At 40.7% G+C, this 22571-nt stretch overlaps 1 protein-coding gene across 1 annotated transcript in view; it reads left to right on the top strand.

The window, feature by feature from the left end:
* Positions 1-22571, top strand: part of LOC140480678 (STEAP1 protein-like) — a 47886-nt gene that overhangs the window by 7014 nt on the left and 18301 nt on the right. Inside the window, exon 3 of the mRNA XM_072575886.1 lies at positions 15598-16089. Within this exon, the coding sequence (XP_072431987.1) occupies positions 15598-16089 (492 nt within the window). The remainder of the gene's footprint in view (positions 1-15597; positions 16090-22571) is intronic.

Genomic DNA, 22571 nt, shown 5'->3' with positions numbered 1-22571 from the left:
TTTTCCAGCACCACTCTTTTTTTGACTCTGTATCCATGGAGAGCCATTTCAGATCAGTGAACCTCCACCAAAATTGGAAAATGTTAGACACTGTATAGAGACTGGCATCCTGTCACCAAGTCACCTTTTATATGTAGAGAACAGAACACTAGTTGTGACCAGCCAGTTTGAAGTCAGCCCCTGAAGTCAGGAGAATCTTTGAATCCACTGTTTTTTTTTTATTAACTTATTTTTTATTAAGCTTTTCTTCTAATCAACCTGTTCAGCAATATTATTACACACCTCTGAATCAGGTAGGTCTCTCAGTCCAGGGATAGGGATACATGTTCCAATCACTACTGATATGAAAGTACAGAGCTGAAGAAAGGGAAAAATAATGAACAACAAGAAATGGAATAATTTTCTGTTGTAGTTCTGTTCGCCGAGCTGGGAATTTATCTTGCAAATGTTTCGTCCCCTGTCTAGGTGACATCCTTAGTGCTTGGGAGCCTCCTGTGGCTTCACAGGAGCTTCACAGGAGGCTCCCAAGCACTAAGGATGTCACCTAGACAGGGGACGAAACGTTTGCAAGACAAATTCCCAGCTCGGCGAACAGAACCACAACAACAAGCACCCGAGCTACAAATCTTCTCCCAAACTTTGGAATAATTTTCTATCTTGAATTGACATTATTTCTATACCACAATGATCTTGATACTTTCTGGCCAAACTAAGTCATATCAAATAAATATAGAAAATACGGAGGAAACTCAGCAGGTCTGGCAGCATCTATGAAGAGAGAAACAGCGATAATGTTTCTAGTCCGGTATGATTCTTCTTCAGAATTGATTCTTTGTCACAAATGCTGCCAGACCCATTGAGTTTCTCCAGCATTCTCTAAATTTGTATCAGATTTCTACCATCTACAGTATTTTGATTTCATATAAATCATATCAAATCTGTGATGTAGTGGACAACCAATTCAGCTATTCACTGACAACTGACTCAGCTGCATAACAGCATTATCGGGTCTTGCTGTCATCTACTAAAAACGCTCAATGTTCCAGGATCATTCTAAAATGTGAAGATAGACACTGGTTTCTTTTTTGTATTGTATGTTATGGCTAGAGGAATGCATTGATAATCAAGCCCCACCATTCCACCAGTCACACAATTAATGGAAAACTGATGATTCAATTACCAAAATGACCAATTCCATTATTTCATTTTGCAATCCAGAATAAAAAGAAAGTTTGACCAGACTTCTTGAATAATTCAAAAATAATCTGTCGATTATGAACAAAAGACTAGGAGATATAAGAGCAGAATTAGGCCATTCAGCCCACTGAAGTCTGCTCTGCCATTCAATCATGGCTAATATCTTTCTCAAACCCATTCTCTTGCTTTCTACCCTTAACGTTTGATCCCTTTCTAACCAACAGCTTATCAAATTTATTCTTAAAGTAGTGGCAACTACTGATTAACACCTAATACTATGATCTGAAATTACAATGATATCCTGTTTGTGCCACATACATACATGCACTCACACAACATGACAAGACATGACATTTCTACAGAGATGAAGGGTTTTATGAAAAAAAGGCAAAAGGGGTAAACACAACTCTCATTAGCTAAAGATCCAGAACAAAAAGAATAAACTATGATTTCTTCTGTCTTCAGAATGTCCTGTCATCGAGTCATACAGCACAGAAACATACCCTTTGGTTTAACTAGTGCATGACGACAATAATGCCAAACTAAACTAGTCCTGCCTGCACTTGGCCCTTATCCCTCCAAACCTTCCTTATTTATGTATTTATCTAAATGTCTTTTAAATATTGTAACTGCACCCGCATCCACCACTGGCTGTGGAATTTTATTCCACACATGAACCACTTGCTGTGCAATAAATTGTTCTTCATGGAACTTTCTAAATTTTTCTCCTTTCATCTGAAAAAACGCCCCCTACTCTTGAAATCCCTCATCATAGGGAAAAAGCTCCTGCCACTCACCTTATCTATATCCCTCATGATTTTAAAAACTTCTATAAAGTCACCCCTCAACCGCCTAAGCTCCAATGAAAAATGTCCCAGCCGATCTAGCCTCACCCTATAACTCAAACCTTTCATTCCCAGCAACATCCTGGTAAAACTTTTCTGACCCCTGTCCAGCTTGATAATGTCTCTCCTAGATCGATTGATAAATGTCAAGTGCTGATTCCAGTTAACTTGGATAGGAGTTGTTGAGATTTGGCCACAGTCCTATACCTCAGGTTTTACCAAGTCAGCATAAGTATTGGTATTTGTAAACCTTATTAAGTTCACAGGGACTTCTTCTAAGAAACAGGATTTTAGGAGAGACTGATGTTTCTGATATATCTTCTCTACTCACTGGCTTACAGAATTCGGAGACCAAAGAGGATTGCCCTGGAAATGCCACAGCCAGTTTATTTTTCCCCCAGTAATTAAAGCAGTGCATCTTATTTCTTCTCTCCTTGATTTGCTTTGCTACTCTTCCAAAGTCATTTGATTTTCAGATAAACAGCAGATGACTTACAGCACACATTAAACTTTTCACTTCAGTAACTAGCTGCTGGGTTATGTACTGCTCAATACAATCCATGTAGTGCTGAATACAATTTGAAGAAAGAAAATGATAAATTTCAATCTAAAAATGTGTCCAATTAATTTCATGTCTTCCAGCATCCTTCACATAGTCCTTTAAATATAGATTTGTACTTCCAACATGCTAAACATCTTAAACCTCTCTCCCCTGTCTCCTCTTCTCTTATCTACAACAGCAAGTGAAAGGAACTCATGAATTCTACTAAGACAGAGGTCATCCAATTAACTAGTTCTGCCACATTTTCTCAAGAAGATAGGAAAGTCGATTTGAAGCCTCCATCCAATTTGCCATGATCTCAAAAGAAAAGCTTGGGGGACCTCCAACTCCCTCAATCCAATGACATTGCTAACCGCCAAATCTCTCAACCTGGTCTCCAGGTTCATCAAAAGTTTTGATAGTTCTCTATCTCCCTTTTTTGCCATTTTCACCCCTTTTCTCAAACAAAAATATATCATTCCACATTCCTGGTTGTCTATCATCTCATCTTAACTCCTTGAATGTGTGTCTCAAAATCTATATTCATGTATCCAAGATGTCCCATGTTTGACTCCATCCCAGTAACTTTCAGATCCATGATAACCCCTCCAAGGCCCTTGGAGAATTGCAAATTTATCTCCTCATGGAGTTCATTGAGTATGAGTTGCCTTGGTAACCAATGATGGCCAACCAGCTGAAAATCATTACATGAGCCCATTGTGAAGCAGACCTAATAGGCTTTGCATGTTGATATCTAATTGGCTACACAGACAATTTACTGGTGATGGCTAATAATAGAAAAGTCACAGTGATTTGCTGGTGGGGAAGAAAAAGGTTTGGTTGTATACGATAGCACTTCCAGATATATTAAAAAAAACTCAGTGGGGAGGTGATGGCCCATTGTAGTTTGTGGAATTTGAATTCAGATATATACCTAACAGGGTAACAGTGCTTTATTTGCTCTTCTAACTCCATTTTGATTTACCCCTTTCCCACTCTCCCTAATCTTTGATGGTTTAGAATGGCAATAGTGGGCTTTGTATGTAAATTACTCAATTGGAAACATGGTTGATTTAATGATGATGGTTAATATATAAAAAAAACCTGCACGTGATTTGATGAATGGGAAAATAGTTGTGTGTGAGAGCGCTTTGGGATATTAAGTAAAATAAAAAAGGCCCACAAATGAGTCTGCAGAACTGTCTGTCCTGACTGTGACGACCCTATGTATACCAAGAGTATTGGCCCTATTTTGATATTCAACTACAAGGTGTGTTCCTTTCCAGTTGGATTTCCTGAGTTATTACATTAGTGGCGAGTAAAGAAAAGTTTTGAAGAGCCTTGCCTTTCAATGAAACTGGTAAGACTCTGGTGAGGAAATATTGGAAATGTCACTGTTTGGGGAAACTGGAACTTTTTGTTGCAGAAGTGAAAAATGGCACTACTACACTGAAAGAATGAGATACTTCTTTCAGTCCAACAGAATAGAAGGAGATCACCAACAGAAAGTCATCATCCTGACCACTTGTGGAGTGCCAACTTCAGCATCAAAAAGAGTTTAACTACCTGTCAGCCTGCGAGTCAAAGCATTTGATGAATCTTTAGATATGATAATGGACCACTATGACTCTAAACCTTCTGTTATATTGCAGCATTATGGTTTAGCACAACCGGTAGATTTCCTGGGGATCCAGTTACTGAATTCCTGATGCGATTGTGGAAATTGGCAGAACAAAATGAGTATGGCTTAACACTTCAGGAAATGTTAAGGGATTACTTAGTTTGTGGAATTACTAGTAATGTGATTCTGAGGAAGCTACCAACTAAACTAGGTCTAGACTTCAAGAAAGATATAGAACTGACTCTTTCCCTTTAAAATGCAGAAAAAGGGGCTCAGAGGTTTCAGGGATACATAGATGGTGCTGTCCTCAACTTTGGGCTACCCCCATACCACAGAGCCAAGACCCCAGTGAATAATACACATGGCTCCTATTTGTTACCAAGAAAGAGTGATTGGAACTGGAGGCTGCAAGGTTCTACAGCTAGGCAGGAAATTTCTGCACAATAGCATGAGGAGTAAGAATATCCATGCCACATTTTGGTCACTGAGTTCACCCCAGACAAAACTATCAAAAGCAGGTGAAACGGATTCCACCCAGGCAGAAGGGCAAAGCCACCTCACGGCAGGGCTTTGCAAATATACCAGCCCGAAGGTGAGGAATTCATATAGCAAAATTACATCACTGCTCCCAAAGTGCTTTCAATTAAGATAAAATTCCAGGTTAATGGCTAGCCCCAGACATAGAGGTAAGGACAGGTGCTGCTGTATCTATTCTTGAGGTGCAAACATTTAGAAATCTCTGAGCCATCTTGCTTTTAAGCTTGTGGAACACCCAGGCTAGGTTAGCCATGTACAGTGGGGAGCCATTATGTATTATTGAGACCAATGTAATCCCAGTTACACATGGGCAGCAGACTGTCCTACTTGCCATAATGGCGGTGCAAGAACCAGATCGCAACTTTTGGGAAGAAAATCACCCGGATTGGCAACTGATCTTTAAATTGGGTACTGACGATCCATATGAAGTCATTGAGAAGTATCCTGAAATGTTCCAAGATGGCAATTGCAAGAGAAAAGGTGCCAGGGTCAAGATCCAAGTAGACCCTGAAGCTTAACTTAAATTCTTCAAGGCACAGCTGGTTCCCCATGTCCTACATGCCAAAGTTGAGACCAAATGGAAACATCTGGAGGAACATTGGCATCATGAACATCTAGAGGAACTTGACATCATGCAACCAGTACAATTTGCTGAATGGGTGGCACCAATAGTTGTAGTTCTAAAGCTGTCTTTGTGAGGATTATAAACTGAAGGTCAACAGATGTCACACACAGAAGACTTGTATGTAATGCTGGCTGGGGTCACACACTTTCCAGATTGCATATCAGCCATGCCTACGCCCCAACTGGAGCTTGAGGTGTCACATGGGAAGTTCGTCACTGTAAATACTCACAAAGAACTGTATGAGTGCACTCACTTGCCCTTTGGGATATCTTTGGCTTGCATCATCTTTCAAAGAGTAACCGAGAACATTCTCCAAGAGTGGCTAGTATCATACATGATTAAAACTGGGGAGAAGATAGCAAAAAAAAACACATTGACCACCTCTGTCAGTGGAAACCCTGCCCAAAAGCGATTGTTTTGCCAGACACACCACTGTTGGCATCCTTTGCACTAACTTGTGGATGGGAAATTCAGTTCACTAAACATTCAAGGACTGGACCAGAGGTCTATGAGGACTCCGGCTCAGTGATGGAGACAGAGGTGGAGGAAACTCAGTTGGGTGTTGCCATCAAAGGACAAACCTTCTACAGTGACTCTTTGGTCTTATTGGAAGAGACTTCTGCCTACTTATTACGTGGCCTTCCAACCAGACCTGAAAAACAACAGGAATAAGGCGTTGGCAAAGCAGCGCAAGTCACTCCATCATCACAGGAACGAGGGTCAGCCCTTTGATCTGGTTTGGGGGGGGGGGGGTGTGGTTTGGAGAATGTGATAACCCCTCCACACCCATGGGGAATCACTAATTCATCTCCTTGTGGAGCTCATTGACTATGAGTTTCCTTGATAACAAGCAATGGCCTGCTCAGCTGGAACTCGTCACCTGAGTCCTTTGTAAAGTAGATCCAAGGGTCGCTCCTGTGGTGTAGAGGTAGTGTCTCTATTACTGAATCATGAGACTTAGGTTCAGGTCCCAGCTGCTCTGGGGATGTGCAATAATGTCTCTGAACAGGTTGATTAGGAAAAATTGTGAAATTTTAAAAATCATGTAAAATGTAAACCAGGGAGAGGTCTCCTGAACTGTCTGTCCTGGTCTGGAATGAGCCTATGTATGTCATGAGTAGTGGCTCTGTCTTACTATTCAATAATAAACAATGTTCCTTTCAGTCAGGCTTCCAGAGTTATTACACACTTGTACTCCCATTGATTCCTCACTGATCTCCTGCATTCTACCCTCTCAAAACTTCTGGTCATCCAAACACTGCTGTCTATATCCTAACTGGAACATCCTTTTCTCCCCCCCGTACACATTTATTGACATTGATTCCTTGTGCAGCAGCATTTTCTTATTAAAATTGTTATCCGTATTTTTGAATTCCTGTTTGGCGTTGCCCCTCCCTATCTCTTGTATCTCTTATAGTTTTGCAATCCTCTGAAATATTTTCAGTTAACCAATTCTGGCCTCTTCTGCATTCACAAAGTTTAATCACTCCATCAGTAGTGGCCAGTGTCCAGTCAACTAAACCTTCATTCTGAAATTCCAACCACACAACTATTTGTTGTCGCTTCACCAGATGCTCGTTTTTAAGTATACCCAGGGTATTCCTGGCATTCCCTCCTGCACTCCTCATTGAAATAGGGTTCGTATCTACCTTGGTAGTAATAGCAGATGGGAAATATGCTAGCCCATAGTTTACAGATTGTGTTGGATCACAATCTTGTTGTTGATGATGACCCAATTTGTCTCATGGATTCCCCATCTTTAGTTGCGAGGTCTATTCAAAATCTATCCCATTCAGCATGGTGGTAGTCTCAAACAACACGGTAGAGGATATTCTCAATGTGAAGGCTGGAGTTCACCTTCATAAGGAATCTCACAGATATTGACAATGCATCACGCCACAAGTATGTTGGTGAGGGAAGTGTGAATCACTGTTTTCCTTCTCACTGGTTCCTTCATCACTAGCTGCGGACATAATCTAGCCCTTTCGGACACAGCCATCTCTGTTGGTAGTGTGCTGCAAGCTAATAGTGTGGTGAATGTTGATGTCCTGTACCTAGATTACAGACTGTGTCTGTGCCACGCTCAGTGTTTCCTCCAAATTGGAGTTGCAACATGGAAAGGTACTGAATCATCAGCTGAAGGGGATAGAAATAGGCGGTAATTATACAAATATATGACCGCGTATATGGGCAGCACAGTGGCTCAGTGGTTAGCACTGCTGCCTCACAACACCAGGACCCAGATTCGATTCCAGCCTCAGCTGACTATCTGTGTGGAGTTTGCACGTTCTCCCTGTGACTGTGTGTGTTTCCTCCAGGTGCTTTGATTTCTTCCCACAGACCAAAGATGTGCAGGTTAGGTGAATTGGCCAAACTAAATTGCCCACGGTGTTCAGGGATGAGTAGGTTAGGTGCATTAGATGGGGTTAGTGTCGGGTGGTCGTGTGGGGAAATGGGTCTGCATAGGTTACTCTTCTTAGACTCGTTATGGACTTATTGGCCAAAGGACCTGTTTCCACACTGCAAGCATATGAATTAGGAACTGGTGTAGGCCATTCAGCCCATCAGCCCTGCTTCACCATTTAATACCTAGTGGCTAATCTGATTTAATACCTCCCCCTAATAACCTTTCATCCCCTTTCTTAACAGAAATCTGTCAGGATTTTGTTTTCATTGCCTTTTCAGGAAGCAAGTCAGCAGGAAGTTTCCTGATGCCATAAGATTTCATGAGGCCTGGAATAAATGTTGAGGATTCTCAAGGCCTCTCCATCCTGACTGTATACCAGTGTGCTGACATCTCTAGTAGTCTGTGTAATTGATGGGACAGGACATACCCACAGGTAGAGATGGCAGTGTCTGGGGCATTGTTCTGTGACAATGACTGTCAGGTTGTGGTTTGACCATTCTAGGGGGCAGCTCTTCTATTTTGGCATAAACCTTCACATACAAGTCAGGAGTTTGCAGGATCACCGGGGCTCTGGGAATTATTGTCCTTACAGATATCTTGGTTGATGCTGAGTATTCCGTCCAGTTTCATTCCTTTTATCAGACTTCCTGATTAACCAAGGAAAATAACACCACACCACCACCTCCTCTCAAACACAGCTGAACTCCTCATCTTAGCTAAGAGAAGAGGTAGTCTAATGGACAAGCAGTTGTGTAGTAAATAATTTGATCAAAAGAGAATTTGTGTCCTATTTGAAAGTCACCAACCAGCAATATTAATTATATTCCTCTCTCCCCTGTCATCTGACCTGTTAAAGTTTTCCAGCATTTTCCACTTTAGATTTCCAACATCTGCATTGTTTTTCTTTCCTCACTGTTTAGTTTCAAATGAATGTTTGCTTGTGACCTCGAAGGCAACTTGGGGAGCCCATGGAGGTAAAGAATAACTTGACAAGAATTGCTACTAAGGTTTACCTACAAAATTGTGATAGAAGCAACAGTGCAAATTGTTTGAACTAATTATGTTTATCCAATGAAGAATAGAACTGCACTTGACATTCTTTAGTACTGTGTGAAAAAGTAAAATGGTGGCTTGTATTTCGCACCTTTGACCTAGTTAAATCCTAAGATGTTACATAGCCATGTAATTGATTGCAATTTAACATCAAAGTTAATAAAAAGAAAGTAAGAGTGGTGATCATCAACTTTTCCCAAGGATTTGGGTTTCAAGGAATGTCTTCAAGGAAAAGAGAAATGTGGAAGCAGAGTTCCTTCTCTCTTTACCTTCTCCGTTTCTTTTCTCCATTCATGGGCTGAGGGCGTCGCTGGCTAGGCCAGTATTCACTGACCATCTTTAATTGCCCAGAGGGCAGTTAAGAGATAATCACATTGCTGTGGGTCTGGAGTCACATATAGGCTAACCCAGGTAAGAATGGCAAATTGCCTTCCCTAAAGGATATTAGTGAATCGGATGGATTTTTACAATAATTGATAATGTATACATGATCATCAATAGACTCTTAATTCCAGATTCCTATTTATTGTATTCAAATTCCACCATCTGCCATGGCAGTATTCAAATGCAGGTCTGCAGAACATTCCTGGGTATCTGGATTAACAATCCAGCAATAATACCATAAAGCCATCACCTCCCCTAAACTCCATTACTCCATTAGCTTCTATATTCCTGCATCTCAAAGTGACATTAAATACTTTTCATCATCCTAAAGAGACAATTCTTTCCAGCAACACCTTGACTCACTCTTCAATCTCCCTAACAACCCCTTGCCTTCCCATGTCTTCTTTCAATATACACAAATTTGATGCAACTCCAGTTTTTTTCACCTTCCACTCACTGCCTAAGACCCCAAGCAATCCACCATCTGCAAGAGATTTAGCAGCTGTTGATTTCCCCAGAATGACCTTTACCCACTCCTTTGTCTGTCCAACTGTTTTTCTGTCTCTTTGGGCTCTATTTCCACCTATTATTCACTTCGTCCCCACTCTCCCCACACCCTCTTCTGTATAAAAAAAGTCCTTTTACTCGCTACCATTTTGGACCTGAAATGTTAACTTGATTTCTGTCCACAGGTGCTGCCAGACCTGTTGAGATTTTCCACCAATTTCTGTTTTCTATTTCAGATTTTCAGCATCCACAGTTTGTTGTTTTTTTGAAAATGATGTATGTTGTATGCCTTTCAATTTAGTGAGCTGTGGTTATCGATTACAGTGCAATTTCCACTACAATGGTGAGACTATGTGGCCTCTTTGTGGAACAGTTCTTTTCAATCCTCAAGTAGAATCCTGTGGTCCTGAGCTTCTGATCAGCTGTCATTTTAATTCTCCACCATCTGACACGCCTGTTCCTCAGCCTTCTGCTGTGTTCCAGTGAGACTAAATAGAAGCTTGAGGAAAAGTAGCTCATCATTTTATTTGGCATTTTGTCGTGTTCAGGATTCAAAACTGAATTCAATAATTTCAGACCATAACGTCTACCCTATTTTGATAAACCTGAAAGAACTGAGGAAGGGTCACTCGACTCAAAATGTTAACTCTGATTTCTCTGTGCAGATGCTGCCAGACCTGCTGAGCTTATCCAGCAATTTCTGTTTTTGTGTCCTATTTTGCTCCCTTTTTCCTGATTTTTGTTGCATCACCAGTTGTTTCAGTTGGTTGTCATTCTGCCATCTACCTGTTCGCGACGCATATTTTGGTTCTTACCCCATGACTGTTCACTTTTGCCTTGCACCACCAACAACCAACACTATTGTCATTTAAAGAAAAGATGGTTCAGGTACTATCAATGGAAGGGTAGATAACAAATCCAGACTTCTTTGGATGAAAAAGAAAGAGGTAGAAATTATAAGATAGAGTTAAAAAATGTGCTATGACAGATGTACAATTGAGAACCAGAGTGAATACAGAAGACTCTGAGAAGTGGTGAGAAAGCAAACAAGAGACTCAGAGAGGGAATATGAAAGGAGACTGGCAGCTAACGTGGGAAATCCATTGTAATTTTATAAATAGTAAAAAGGCAGGAAAGTGGGGAATGAGACTGATTCGGGTTCAAAACGGGTTTTAGATGTGTAAGCAGATGGCAAGACTGAAGTATTAAACTAGGACCTTGCATCTATTTTTACCAAGGAAAAAGATGTTATGCAGGCAACAGTGAAAGAGAAAGAAATTAAGTCACTGAAAGTTTAAAATGGACAAAGATGAAGAATTGAGTAAGCTGTTTGTATTTAAAGTTAACAAGGCACTGGAACTGATATCCAAGTTTACTGAAAGAAGTGAGAATGGAAATTTCAGATGCACTGCAATAATCTTTTAGTCTTCCTTAGACTCAGGGATTGGAGAATTGCATATGTTATCCCTTCTTTTATAAAGGGGTATAAGGATAATCTAAACAGTATCAGTCAGTTTAACTTCAGTGGAAACATCAAGAAACAATTCAGGACAAAATAAATAGGCATGTGGATAAATACAGTATGGGTTCATTAAGAACGGATGTCATTGATGTAAATCTTTTTTAGGTTCCTGGAACTTTTGTTTTGAAGAGGTAATAAAGAATTGATTAAGGCAATTTTATAGATGTAGTTCATGCAGGCTACCAATAAATATTTGATACAGTACCAGACAACAGACTTGTGAGCAAAGGCCAAGCTCATAGAATATGAAGGGATAGCAGAACCATGGATATAAATTTGGCTGAGTGTTAGGAAACAGAGTAATGCTTAATGGATGTGCTTCAGGCTGGGGGGAGGTTTTACTGTGAATTTCACCAAAGGTCCGTGTTCGGATGCTTGTTTTTACTGCTTAATTACCTAGACCTTGTTGAACTTGTGCAATTGCAGATGATAGGAGCTTGGAAGCATTGTAAACATTAGGGGATAGTGTAGAACAACATTAGAAATTGGTGGAGAGACAGATGGGTGTCAGGTGAAGTTAAATATAGCAAAGTGTGAGATAATATATTTTTGGAAGGAAGAACCAGTAAAATAAAAGACTCAACACTAAAAGAAGCATGGGGTAGAGGAACCTTGGGTAATATATGCAAAAAGACAGTAAAAGTGATGTAACAAGTTGGTAGTGCAGTTAACAAAGCATATGACATCCTAGGCTTTATTAACAGAGTACAAGAGCAAGGAGTTATGTGGAACTTATTTAGACAGTAGTTCGATTTTGCAGTTTGAGCACCACGGATGAAGGAAGTAGTGGAGGCATTGGGCAGTATTCAGAAAAGATTTAAGAGAATGATTCCAGGGATGGGCGATTTCAGTTATGAAGATAGATTGGAGAAACTTGAACTGTTTTTCTCGGAGAAGAGAAGAATGAGAGGACATCTGATTGAAGAATTTAAAATCATGAAGAGGGTGGACAGAATAAATAGGGAGAAAATGTTCTCGCTAATGAAGGGACTAAGAATGAGAGGGCGCAGATTTAAACTATAAATGAAAAAGTGAAAGTGAAACAGTGAAAAATGTTTACACTCAACAAGTGGTCAAGTGTACTTCCTGAGAGTGTGGTTGGGAGTTTGTTACGAGCCATCAAGCTCGTGATTTTATTGAAACTGGCTACGAGATGGATGCCTTTGTCAATGCCTCATGGTAGAGCTCACATGACTGCAGTTAGCCAGGACAAACATCAGTACAGTTTTGAATTTTATTTCATTGTATTTATTTATTTATTCATTCATTCATTCAAATCCCCCTTTTCATCAAGAACGTTTTGAATTAACTACATTACCCAACTGGTCTTGTGCATTAGCAGTTTGTTATCCTCCTCAGTCTCTGCACATGTACTCCACACACATGGAGGAATCTTACTATTTTCTGGCTGTTTATCTTTTAAATTTTTTTTAATTTTCCTAATTTAACATAATGAAGGACTGTAATGTACCTAATTTTTGTACCTAATTTATATTAGTACCTGTGATTTGTAACTAGGTACTTTCTACCTAAGATGGCACCATGTGTGGTGATGTTGTACATTTTTCACTGTATGCCTATACCTTTGTTCTTGAATACGCATGACAATACAACCAAATTCTAATTCTGTTTCTAATTCTAAGTGTAAGTTGTGCATGTTTGATGAAACAATTTTTGCCATGAGGCCAAGCCAGTTTGCTCAACATATCTTACCAAGCTTCGTTCAAGCCCTCATAGCGAGAATCATGACCTATTTTTGTCCCGACTCATCACGCTCTGTTCCTGGAGTAATACACCACTCACTGGAGATACGGGGCGACAATGTATTAAAAAGGCCAAGATGCACCTGGACAAACACTGACAGTGTGGAGCTGCCTTGTGTGATTCTGCTGGATGAGACAGTGCATGGGTAGAACTTCCTCTTACCCCAGTATCAGTGTGGAGAGAACACACTACTAGGCCATACCAGCCTGGTCTGAGGTAGCCACCTTCACTGAAGCAGTCTCAGCCATTTGATCATTGCCTTTCTCCACTCTGCCTGCACAAGTGCTGTGATTCTCTCTGATATCTCATACTCATTCTATCTTTACTGCAGTCATTCCTCACCAAGGCTCAGGTTCTATCACTCTCACTATTGCCTGCAACAACTTCCCCACTCACTGTGACCCATCCCAAACTGCCATACCACTTACTCTGCATGCTTACTGTACTGCCAACTCTCTTGCTCTAGGAAACCTGCACCAACAGTAATAACTATGCCTCCCACTTCGATTTTCTGTAACAGAGCCTCCCCCTCATTCTAGTAATAAAACATCACGGAATAGGACAGACAAAGTCAAGATAACACACCATCTGTCATTCAGTTCCTTACACCTTATGAGCAGAGGATCCTGACCCTGATTTCCCTAATAAAGAGCATCAATGGGAACCCAACACACCAGTGCAAGGTTCATGCTATGTCTTTTGAGCAAAACAGAGACTTTGCAGCAAGATGATCTCCACGTTGAGTCCACCATCTCAGTAAATTTTGCCACTCATCTCATCACTTAGAGCCTGGTAAGATTCCACCCACACTGTTTAAATTGTGCTGGTTTCATTATGATGCATATACACATTGTTGTTGGCTGTACATCCAAGTGATGTGCTTCCCGTGGGGAGCATCATTCCTGTGTCACCTGTTGTTGCTGCGATAACTGTTGGTGTTCCATTGCTGTTTTTGGATTGCTGTGGACCTCTAAGACTGATGTTTGATCCATGGTCTGCACAGTGATGACTTCACCTCTTCCTGTTCGGCTGCCTGCATTTGAGGAACAGCTGTTCCAGTTCTGAGCATGTGCCTACAGTTGTGATTTGCATCCACCATATAAGATTAAGGTGATAACTGCTTACATGGGCCCAAAGTTGCCACTTCAGCTATTTTTTTGTTGAGAGTGATGAAGTTTCCTTTTCTGACGGATCCCCCAATGCTCAACTCTTGCAATGGTTCAGCAGTCTTGTCAAGTTTAAATTTGGCTTTCTGCCATTTCACCTTGATTTTGCTATTCACACCTGTTACTAGTCATTGAGTCATAAAGTCATTCAGCACATACACAGACCCTTCTGTCCAACCAGTCCATGCTAAATCCCAGACTAAGCAAGTCGCACCTGCCTGCTCCTGGCCCAAATCCCTCCAAACCTTTCCTATTCATGTATCTATCAAATTGTCATTTAAATGTTATAATTGTATCCCCATCCACCACTTCTTCATTCCACATGCAAACCACACTCTGTGTTTTAAAAAAAAATGCCTCATGTCTTTTTTAAATCTCTCTCCTCTCTTCTTAAAAAATGTGTTCCCAGTCTTGAAATTCCCAGTCTCGAAATTCCCCATCTTGGGGAAAAGATAACTACCATCAACTCTATCTATACCTGTCATTATCTTATAACCTTCTATTAGGTTACCTTTCAACCCCCTATGCTCCGGTGAAAAAGGTCCCAGCCTGTCCAGCCTTTCTTCATAACTAAAACCTTCCATACTCGGCAACATCTTCGAAAAGCTCTTCTGAACCCTCTCCAGCTTTATAGTACTTCTGGTTTTAATAACTTCTTGCCTATTGAAAGAATATTTGAGTGCTGCATACTATGAGTCCTTTTTAGTGGACTCCTTTTAATGCCTTCAGTAGTTGTGTTTCTCCACTTGAGGATTGCCATGAGTAGGTATGTATTGGATTTGCTCGATTGTTTTATGACTCCTTTGCTAATTATGATAGCCAATTCAGCCTTTCCATTTCACTGGGGATAGAATGAAGATGGTGTAAGGTGTAGAATTTCCCAATCATTTATGAAACGGCTGAGTTCTTCACTCATGAACTGAGGGCCATTGTCACTCATCACAGAGTTAGGAATGCCGTAGCAGTTGAAGTTTTCTTCAAGAATGTCCCAAACAACATCCAAAAGGGAATTAAATGGTTCTTTAGAAAGGGAGGAATGTACAATATTACATGGAGAGGATGCTCATCTGGAGAGCCAGCGCATACATGATGAGCTGGATGACCTCATTTTGCACTGTAAAAACCCTGTGACTCTGCATGTGAGCATTACATGAATCGTCTGATTGATCATTTTGTTCCAGAACTCCACGCCTGTCCCCATTCCCAATTATAGGTTGCGTCAGTTAGAAGAAAACCTCTGATTTTTTTTGGAATGAGTACTTCTACTTATAGCAGAGGATAGTTATGTTAAAGCTGTACAGCTGTGTAGGCAACTTGCCCAGTTATTCAAGTTCCATATTTATAAAATAAAACGAAGGAAAATTCTGCTCATTTGAAAGCCACCTACTTCTTTTTGTTCACTGAATCAAAATCTAATTTGTGTTGCAGAATTCTGGGATATCAACAAGAAATTCAAAATGGCCAAAACATCCTCCTTTTGATGACTTTGAATATCCTTCACAACTTGATAGCCAGCTGGAGTTTTTCCCACTTTGGCGCTTTCCTGTAAAGCTAGCTGGGGGATTGTCCATTGTTGTTTTCTTATATACTTTACTGAGAGATATCATTCATCCCTATATAACTGAAAGCAAAAACGTATTCTACAGAATTCCCATTTTGGTCATGAACAAAATGCTTCCAGTGGTTGCCATTATACTTTTGGCTTCGGTGTATTTACCAGGAAGTTTGGCAGCCATTTTTCAGCTCTATCATGGGACCAAATACCGACAGTTTCCTCAATGGCTGGCTCACTGGATGTTGGTACGAAAACAACTAGGACTTATCAGCTTCTTCTATGCTGTGCTGCATGCATTCTTCAGTCTCTGCTATCCTATGAGAAGATCATACAGATACAAACTACTCAACTGGGCATATCAGCAGGTAAGAATAAGAATAACTATTAACTTAATTATTTTTAACGCATGATTTTTTTGTGAATTCTCTTGATTATAAATGTAAACTTATTCTGGGGAGTAGAATACATTCCTGTTTTCCACCGCCAGTAATGTCGAAATTGAATAAAATGCCACCTAAGTTACAGAAGTTAATGCCTCAGCATAATTTTTTTCATTTGTCAGGTTCATGTGATTGAATTTATAACTACTTCTGAGCATTTGTTTTGCATTGCACATTTACACCTATTATGGGAGTAACAGCTATTCAATCATTTCACACAACCATAGATTTTGTTGAAACACTATGAAGTAGATTTCAATCCAAATGCCAGAAGTTAACGAATAATATTTGGTCTTGCAGTGTTAACACATTCTTTGAAAATAGTTTGTCTCAATTCTGTAGTAATTTAACAATCGGTCATCAATAGACTCCATAATTTCTGCTTCTAACTTTTGTCACTAGGTTAATATCAGAAAATATTATCACAGAAGCCTGACTGTTGTTTATTGTTTTATTACTCATATAATTAATATGACTATTAAGCGAGTGAGTCTAGTCCCAGACTAAACATCAATTTGTCTGCTTTATAGCTTTGATTAGCCAAATTAAGATTAAAGTTGCTTTGAATGATTTGTTCTCCAATTTTATAGATCCACCCTACAGAAGTTTCGCTCCTTTTCTTTTGTTTGTTCCTATTCCATATATATAACTACCCATTGATTACATCATTACTGTGTCACAATCTCAACTTCATGCTAGTCGCATCAAACTGTACAATGTTTATCACTATCATAATCAAGAGCTTTCACTCTATAATCTGGCCTGGCCGATCAAGTCTTGGAAATTGCTGCAGTTTTAATATTGGCAAAACTGAAGACATTATATTTAACTGTTGCTAACAAAGTTTCCTGACTGCATCAACCTCTTTGGTTGAACTTGGTTGTGCACGAATTGTTTTTGATCCATAGTTGAATTTATTCTATGTTTATGATTTGTGACTAAGTCTCACTCCTCTCCTTTGTTGCTGGAATTCTTCTCTTTGGTTTCTTGTGTGACTGAAACCTCCTGGTATTTTTCTTTCCTCTCAAATTTCACTAACTTCATCATGTCTCAAATTACCTTCACGGTACCTGCAAAATAATCCACTGGCCTGCTGCTTTGACTTATAAGCTCCTGTGATTGTCAGTCCTCGTGTTTATTGACTCCTGGACTGTCTTCATTTTTAGATCCATTCGTAACATTGCCTAAGTTATTGAGAAACCTTCCCCATGTATGTTCTATTCCACTAATGTTTCCATCTCTTCTTTCCTGGGCACTTATTCAGTCCAGTGGGTCTGCAATTTGGATACATTTTGTTTTACTCCTTGTTTTGTACACCCTGCCAAAAGAAGTTGTCAGTATCTTTCTTGGTCTTTCACCTGCACAAATTCCTTTTAACATGACACTTAACCATCATCCTCATCCTTTCCCATTTAAAGTCTTTAAAGTTTTAAAGTCTTGTTTTACGTTAGAAGTAATATATTAATGTTTGTTGATATAGAATTTGTATCTATCATGAATTATTTGGAGGTACGATGTTAAAGAACAGCTATGAGACCAGAGGTCGGTTCCAGTCTTGAACAATGTTTACCTGCCCCGTCAAAACTATCTATGTGAGTGAATCCTTCGGTCATCCGTTTGAAGCACCTGCTGGCAAGCCAGCCAAGGCATGGACATGTTGTAGGCCAGATAGCCTTACCTTCCAAATAAAGATTACTATATAAAATAGGGGAGGCAATGGGCCTAGTGGTAATGTTGCTAACCTGTTAATCCAGAGACCCAAGGAATGTTTTGGAGACCCAACTTTGAATCCTGCTATTGTAGATGGTGGAATTTGAATTCAATAGAAGTCTGGAATTAGGGGTCTAATGATGACCGCAAATTGATTGCCAGAAGAACCCATCTGGTTCACTGATGTCTTTTAAGATAAGAAACTGCCATTTTTACCAGGTCTGGCCAACATGTGACTCCAGACCCACAACAATGTGGCTGACTCTTAACTATCCTATGGACTGGGCAATAAATACTGACTCAACTAGCCATGCCCTCATCTCATGAATGTACAAAAATAAATGAAAGAAGAGCATTTGGCTTTAAAAGCTCTTTTCAAGACCTTAGCATGTGTTAAAGAACGTCATAAGCCATGTACTTTTTTGTTAAACCATTGTTGTGATATAGGGAAACATGGCAGCTAATTTGAACACATCAAAAGTTCACAAACAGCCAGGGATAACTGACCATGTTATTTTTGTGATGTTGAGTGAGGGACAGACAGATTATCATCTTCAAATAGTGCTATGGAAATTTTTATGTCCCCTTGAGTGGACTGATTGACATTTGATTTAATGCTTCATTCAAAAGACAGCACCCTGGCAGTGTTAGACATAGAACATAGAACAGTACAGCACAGAATAGGCCATTCAGCCCACAATGTTGTGCCGACCATTGATCCTCATGTAAGGTAAACCTAATGTACAAACCCTCAAATTTCTGTGACCATATGCATGTCCAGCAGTCTCTTAAATATTTCCAATGACCTCGCTTCCACAACTGCTGCTGGCAGCGCATTCCATGCTCTCTCAACTCTCTGCGTAAAGAACCCGCCTCTGACATCCCCTCTATACTTTCTGCCAAACAGCTTAAAACTATGACCCCTCATGTTAACAATTTCTGCCCTGGGAAAAAGTCTCTGGCTATCAACTCTATCTATGCTTCTCATTATCTTGTACACCTCAATTAGGTCCCCTCTCTTCCTTCTTTTTTCCAATGAAAAAAGTCTGAGCTCAGTCGACCTCTCTTCGTAAGATAAGCCCTCCATTCCAGGCAGCATCCTGGTAAACCTCCTCTGAACCTTCTCCAAAGCATCCACATCTTTCTTATAATAGGGCGACCAGAACTGGACACAGTATTCCAAGTGCGGTCTAACCAAAGTTTCATAGAGCTGCAACAAGATCTCACAGCTCTTAAACTCAATCCCCCTGTAATGAAAGCCAAAACACTATATGCTTTCTTAACAACCCTGTCCACTTGGGTGGCAATTTTAAGGGATCTATGTACCTGCACACCAAGATCCCACTGTTCCTGCAAACTGCCAAGAATCCCGCCTTTAATCCAGTATTCAACTTTCAAGTTCGACCTTTCAAAATGCATCACTTCGCATTTATCCAGGTTGAACTCCATCTGCCACCTCTCAGCCCATCTCTGCATCCTGTCAATGTCACGCTGTAGCCTACAATAGTCCTCTATACTGTCAACGACACCTTCAACCGTTGTGTCATCTGCAAACTTGCTAACCCATCCTTCAATCTCCTCATCCAAGTCATTAATAAAAATTACAAAGAGTAGAGGCCCAAGAACAGAGCCCTATGGGACACCAATCACCACTGACTTCCAGGGAGAATACTTTCCTTCCTCTACCACTCGCTGTCTTCTGTTGACCAACCAATTCTGTATCCAGACAGCTAAATTTCCCTGTATCCCATTCCTCCTGACTTTCTGGACGAGCCTACCATGGGGAACCTTATCAAATGTCTTACTGAAGTCCCTATACACCACATCCACCGCTCGACCCTCATCAACGTGTCTAGTAACATCCTCAAAGAACTCAATAAGGTTTGTGAGGCATGACCTGCCCCTCACAAAGCCGTGCTGACTGCATTTAATCAAGCCATGCTCTTCCTGATGGTCATAAATCCTATCCCTCAGAATCCTTTCCAGCACCTTGCAGACGACAGATGTGAGACTGACTGGTCTGTAATTGCCGGGGATTTCCCTATTTCCTTTCTTGAAGAGAGGAATTACGTTTTCCTCCCTCCAGTCCTCAGGTACAACTCCGGTGGAGAGCGAGGATGCAAGCGGCAAGAAGCTCCTCCGCTCTCGTCATCCAAGGTTCCTTTATCTTACCCCTTATTACCTGTCTCAGAGGAACACATTTATGCATCACTCGCAACAACTGTTCCTTAAACAGTCTCCACATGTCTATAGTGCCCTTTCCATGGAACAATTCCTCCCAGTCCATGCTTCCCAACTCACGTCTGATAGCATCATAGTTTCCTTTTCCCCAATTAAATGTCCTCCCATTGTGCCTGCTTTTCTCCTTCCCCATAGCTATGTAGAATGTGAGGCAGTTGTGGTCACTATCACCAAAATGCTCTCCCACCGCAAGATCAGACACCTGCCCCGGCTCAATGCCGAGCACCAAATCCAAAATGGCCTCTCCCCTCATCAGCCTGTCAACGTACTGAGTTAGGAAACCCTCCTGAACACACCTTACAAAAACAGCTCCTTCCAAACCATCTGCTTGAATGAGGTTCCAATCAATATTGGGAAAGTTAAAGTCACCCATTACAACAAGCTGAAAATGTGTAGCTGGAAAAGCACAGCAGGTCAGGCAGCGTCCAAAGAGCAGGAGAATCCACGTTTCAGGCATGAGCCCTTCTTCAGGAATTCCTGAAGAAGGGCTCATGCCCGAAATGTCGATTCTCCTGCTCCTTGGATGCTGCCTGACCTGCTGCGCTTTTCCAGCAACACTTTTTCAGCTCTGATCTCCAGCATCTGCAATCCTCACTTTCTCCTTTTTACCCATTACAACAAGCCTACTACATTCACACTTTTCCAAAATCTGCCGACCTATGCTTTCTTCAATCTCCCTGCTGCTACTGGGGGCCTGTATCTGCTACTGGGGGGGCCTATGGGCCTCCACCCATACTGACTCAGTAGGCAAACTCTCCTCGATAATGGTAACTTCTGTAGCTGTGATACCCTCTCTGATTAGCAGTGCTACACCCCCTCCCTATTCTTTTTAAATGTTCTAAACCATGGAACATCCAGCAACCATTCCTGCCCCTGAGAAACCCCATGTCTCTGTTATGGCCATAACATCATAGCACCAGGTACTGATCCATGCTCTGTGCTCATCACTTTTATTCCTGATAGTCCTTGCATTAAAGCAAACACACTTTAACCGATCCCTTGGTTCTTTCCCAGGAAATTCCTTCCCACTGGCTGCGCTACCTCTTGCGATTGCCTCATCTCCATCAATTCTCACCACCGGTATATAGCTCAGATTCCCACCCCCCCTGCCCCTCATTATCCATGTCTAAATATCAAGTAAGATTATGTGCTCACATCATGGAGTAAGGCTTAATTTTACCCATGACTGCCTGATTTGGGTAAAATAGCCCTCTTTCAGGAGAAGCAATCTAAATTCCCAGTTAAGTCTCAGCTTACAACTTATTTTGGATTTATTAGTGTGGCTTGCAGGAGAACGTTCAGCCAGTGATGTTCCCAAGTATCTGATGTCCTTGCCTTTCTAATGTGATAGTGGTCTCATAAGAACGGGAGTAGTTGTTTGGCTCTTCAAGCCTGCTCCACCATTCAAAACATTCGTAGCTGAGCTGGTTGAGATATCCTTTCCACTTTCCTCTTTGCACCCGTATTCCTGACACATATTTCTGTCGAAATCTATTGAACTCAGTGTTGGATGACTTTAAAGACCCAATCTCCACTGCCTTAAGGGGAAAAGAATTCCACACTCCAACAACACTCCGACAGAAGAAAGAATTCTCCTTAACCATGTCTTAAAATGAAGCCCTGTTATTCTTAAACTCTGTCTCCTAGTCTTAGTCTCCCACCAACAAGAGGTAACATCCCACTGATCTCCACCCTATCCAGTCCGCTCAAGGTGTCGTATGTTTTAATAAGGTCACCTCTCACTCTTCTAAATTTCAATGGATATGGCTAGCATTTCTTCATAAGACAAGACCTTCATCACAGGAATAAGTTGAGTGACTCTTTACTGAAATGCTTCTAAACAGTTATATATTTTTTTCAAATAAGAAGACCAAAACAGGATACTCCAGATGTGGTGTATTCAAATCCCTGTGTGGTTATAGTAAAACTTCCCTGATTCTATGTTCAGTTCACCTTGTTAGAAACACCAATAGTCCTTTCTAATCACTTGTTATACCTGCATACAAACTTGCTGTGAATCATGCACTAGGACCCACACATTTAAATAGTTATTGTTTTTCCAAACTCCCTACCAAATAGGCAAGTTCACATTTAAACACATTGTATTCCAACTGCAAAACTTTGCCTGCTCACTTAACCATTTATGTCCCTTTGCAAAAGCTCAACCTCATTTTGATAACTACTTTCCTACTTATCTTGATGTCACCATCAAATTTAATGACTACACATTTGGCTCCCTCATCCAAATCATTTGTATCCACTGTAAATAGTTGTAAACTCGATACTGATCCCTGTGGAACTCCACTAGTGACAGTTTGCCATCCTGAAAGAGACCATTTATCCATACTCTCTACTTCCTGTCAGCAAACCAATCCTTTATTCATATATTACTCTCTACGACCTGTGTCTTTTCTGGCAACTTGTGTAACAGTCTTTCATGTGGAACCTTGTTGACA

The sequence above is a fragment of the Chiloscyllium punctatum genome, chromosome 8 (genome assembly GCF_047496795.1).
Source record: "Chiloscyllium punctatum isolate Juve2018m chromosome 8, sChiPun1.3, whole genome shotgun sequence".
Taxonomy (NCBI): Eukaryota; Metazoa; Chordata; class Chondrichthyes; order Orectolobiformes; family Hemiscylliidae; genus Chiloscyllium; species Chiloscyllium punctatum.
This window is presented reverse-complemented; position numbering and strand designations above follow the sequence as displayed.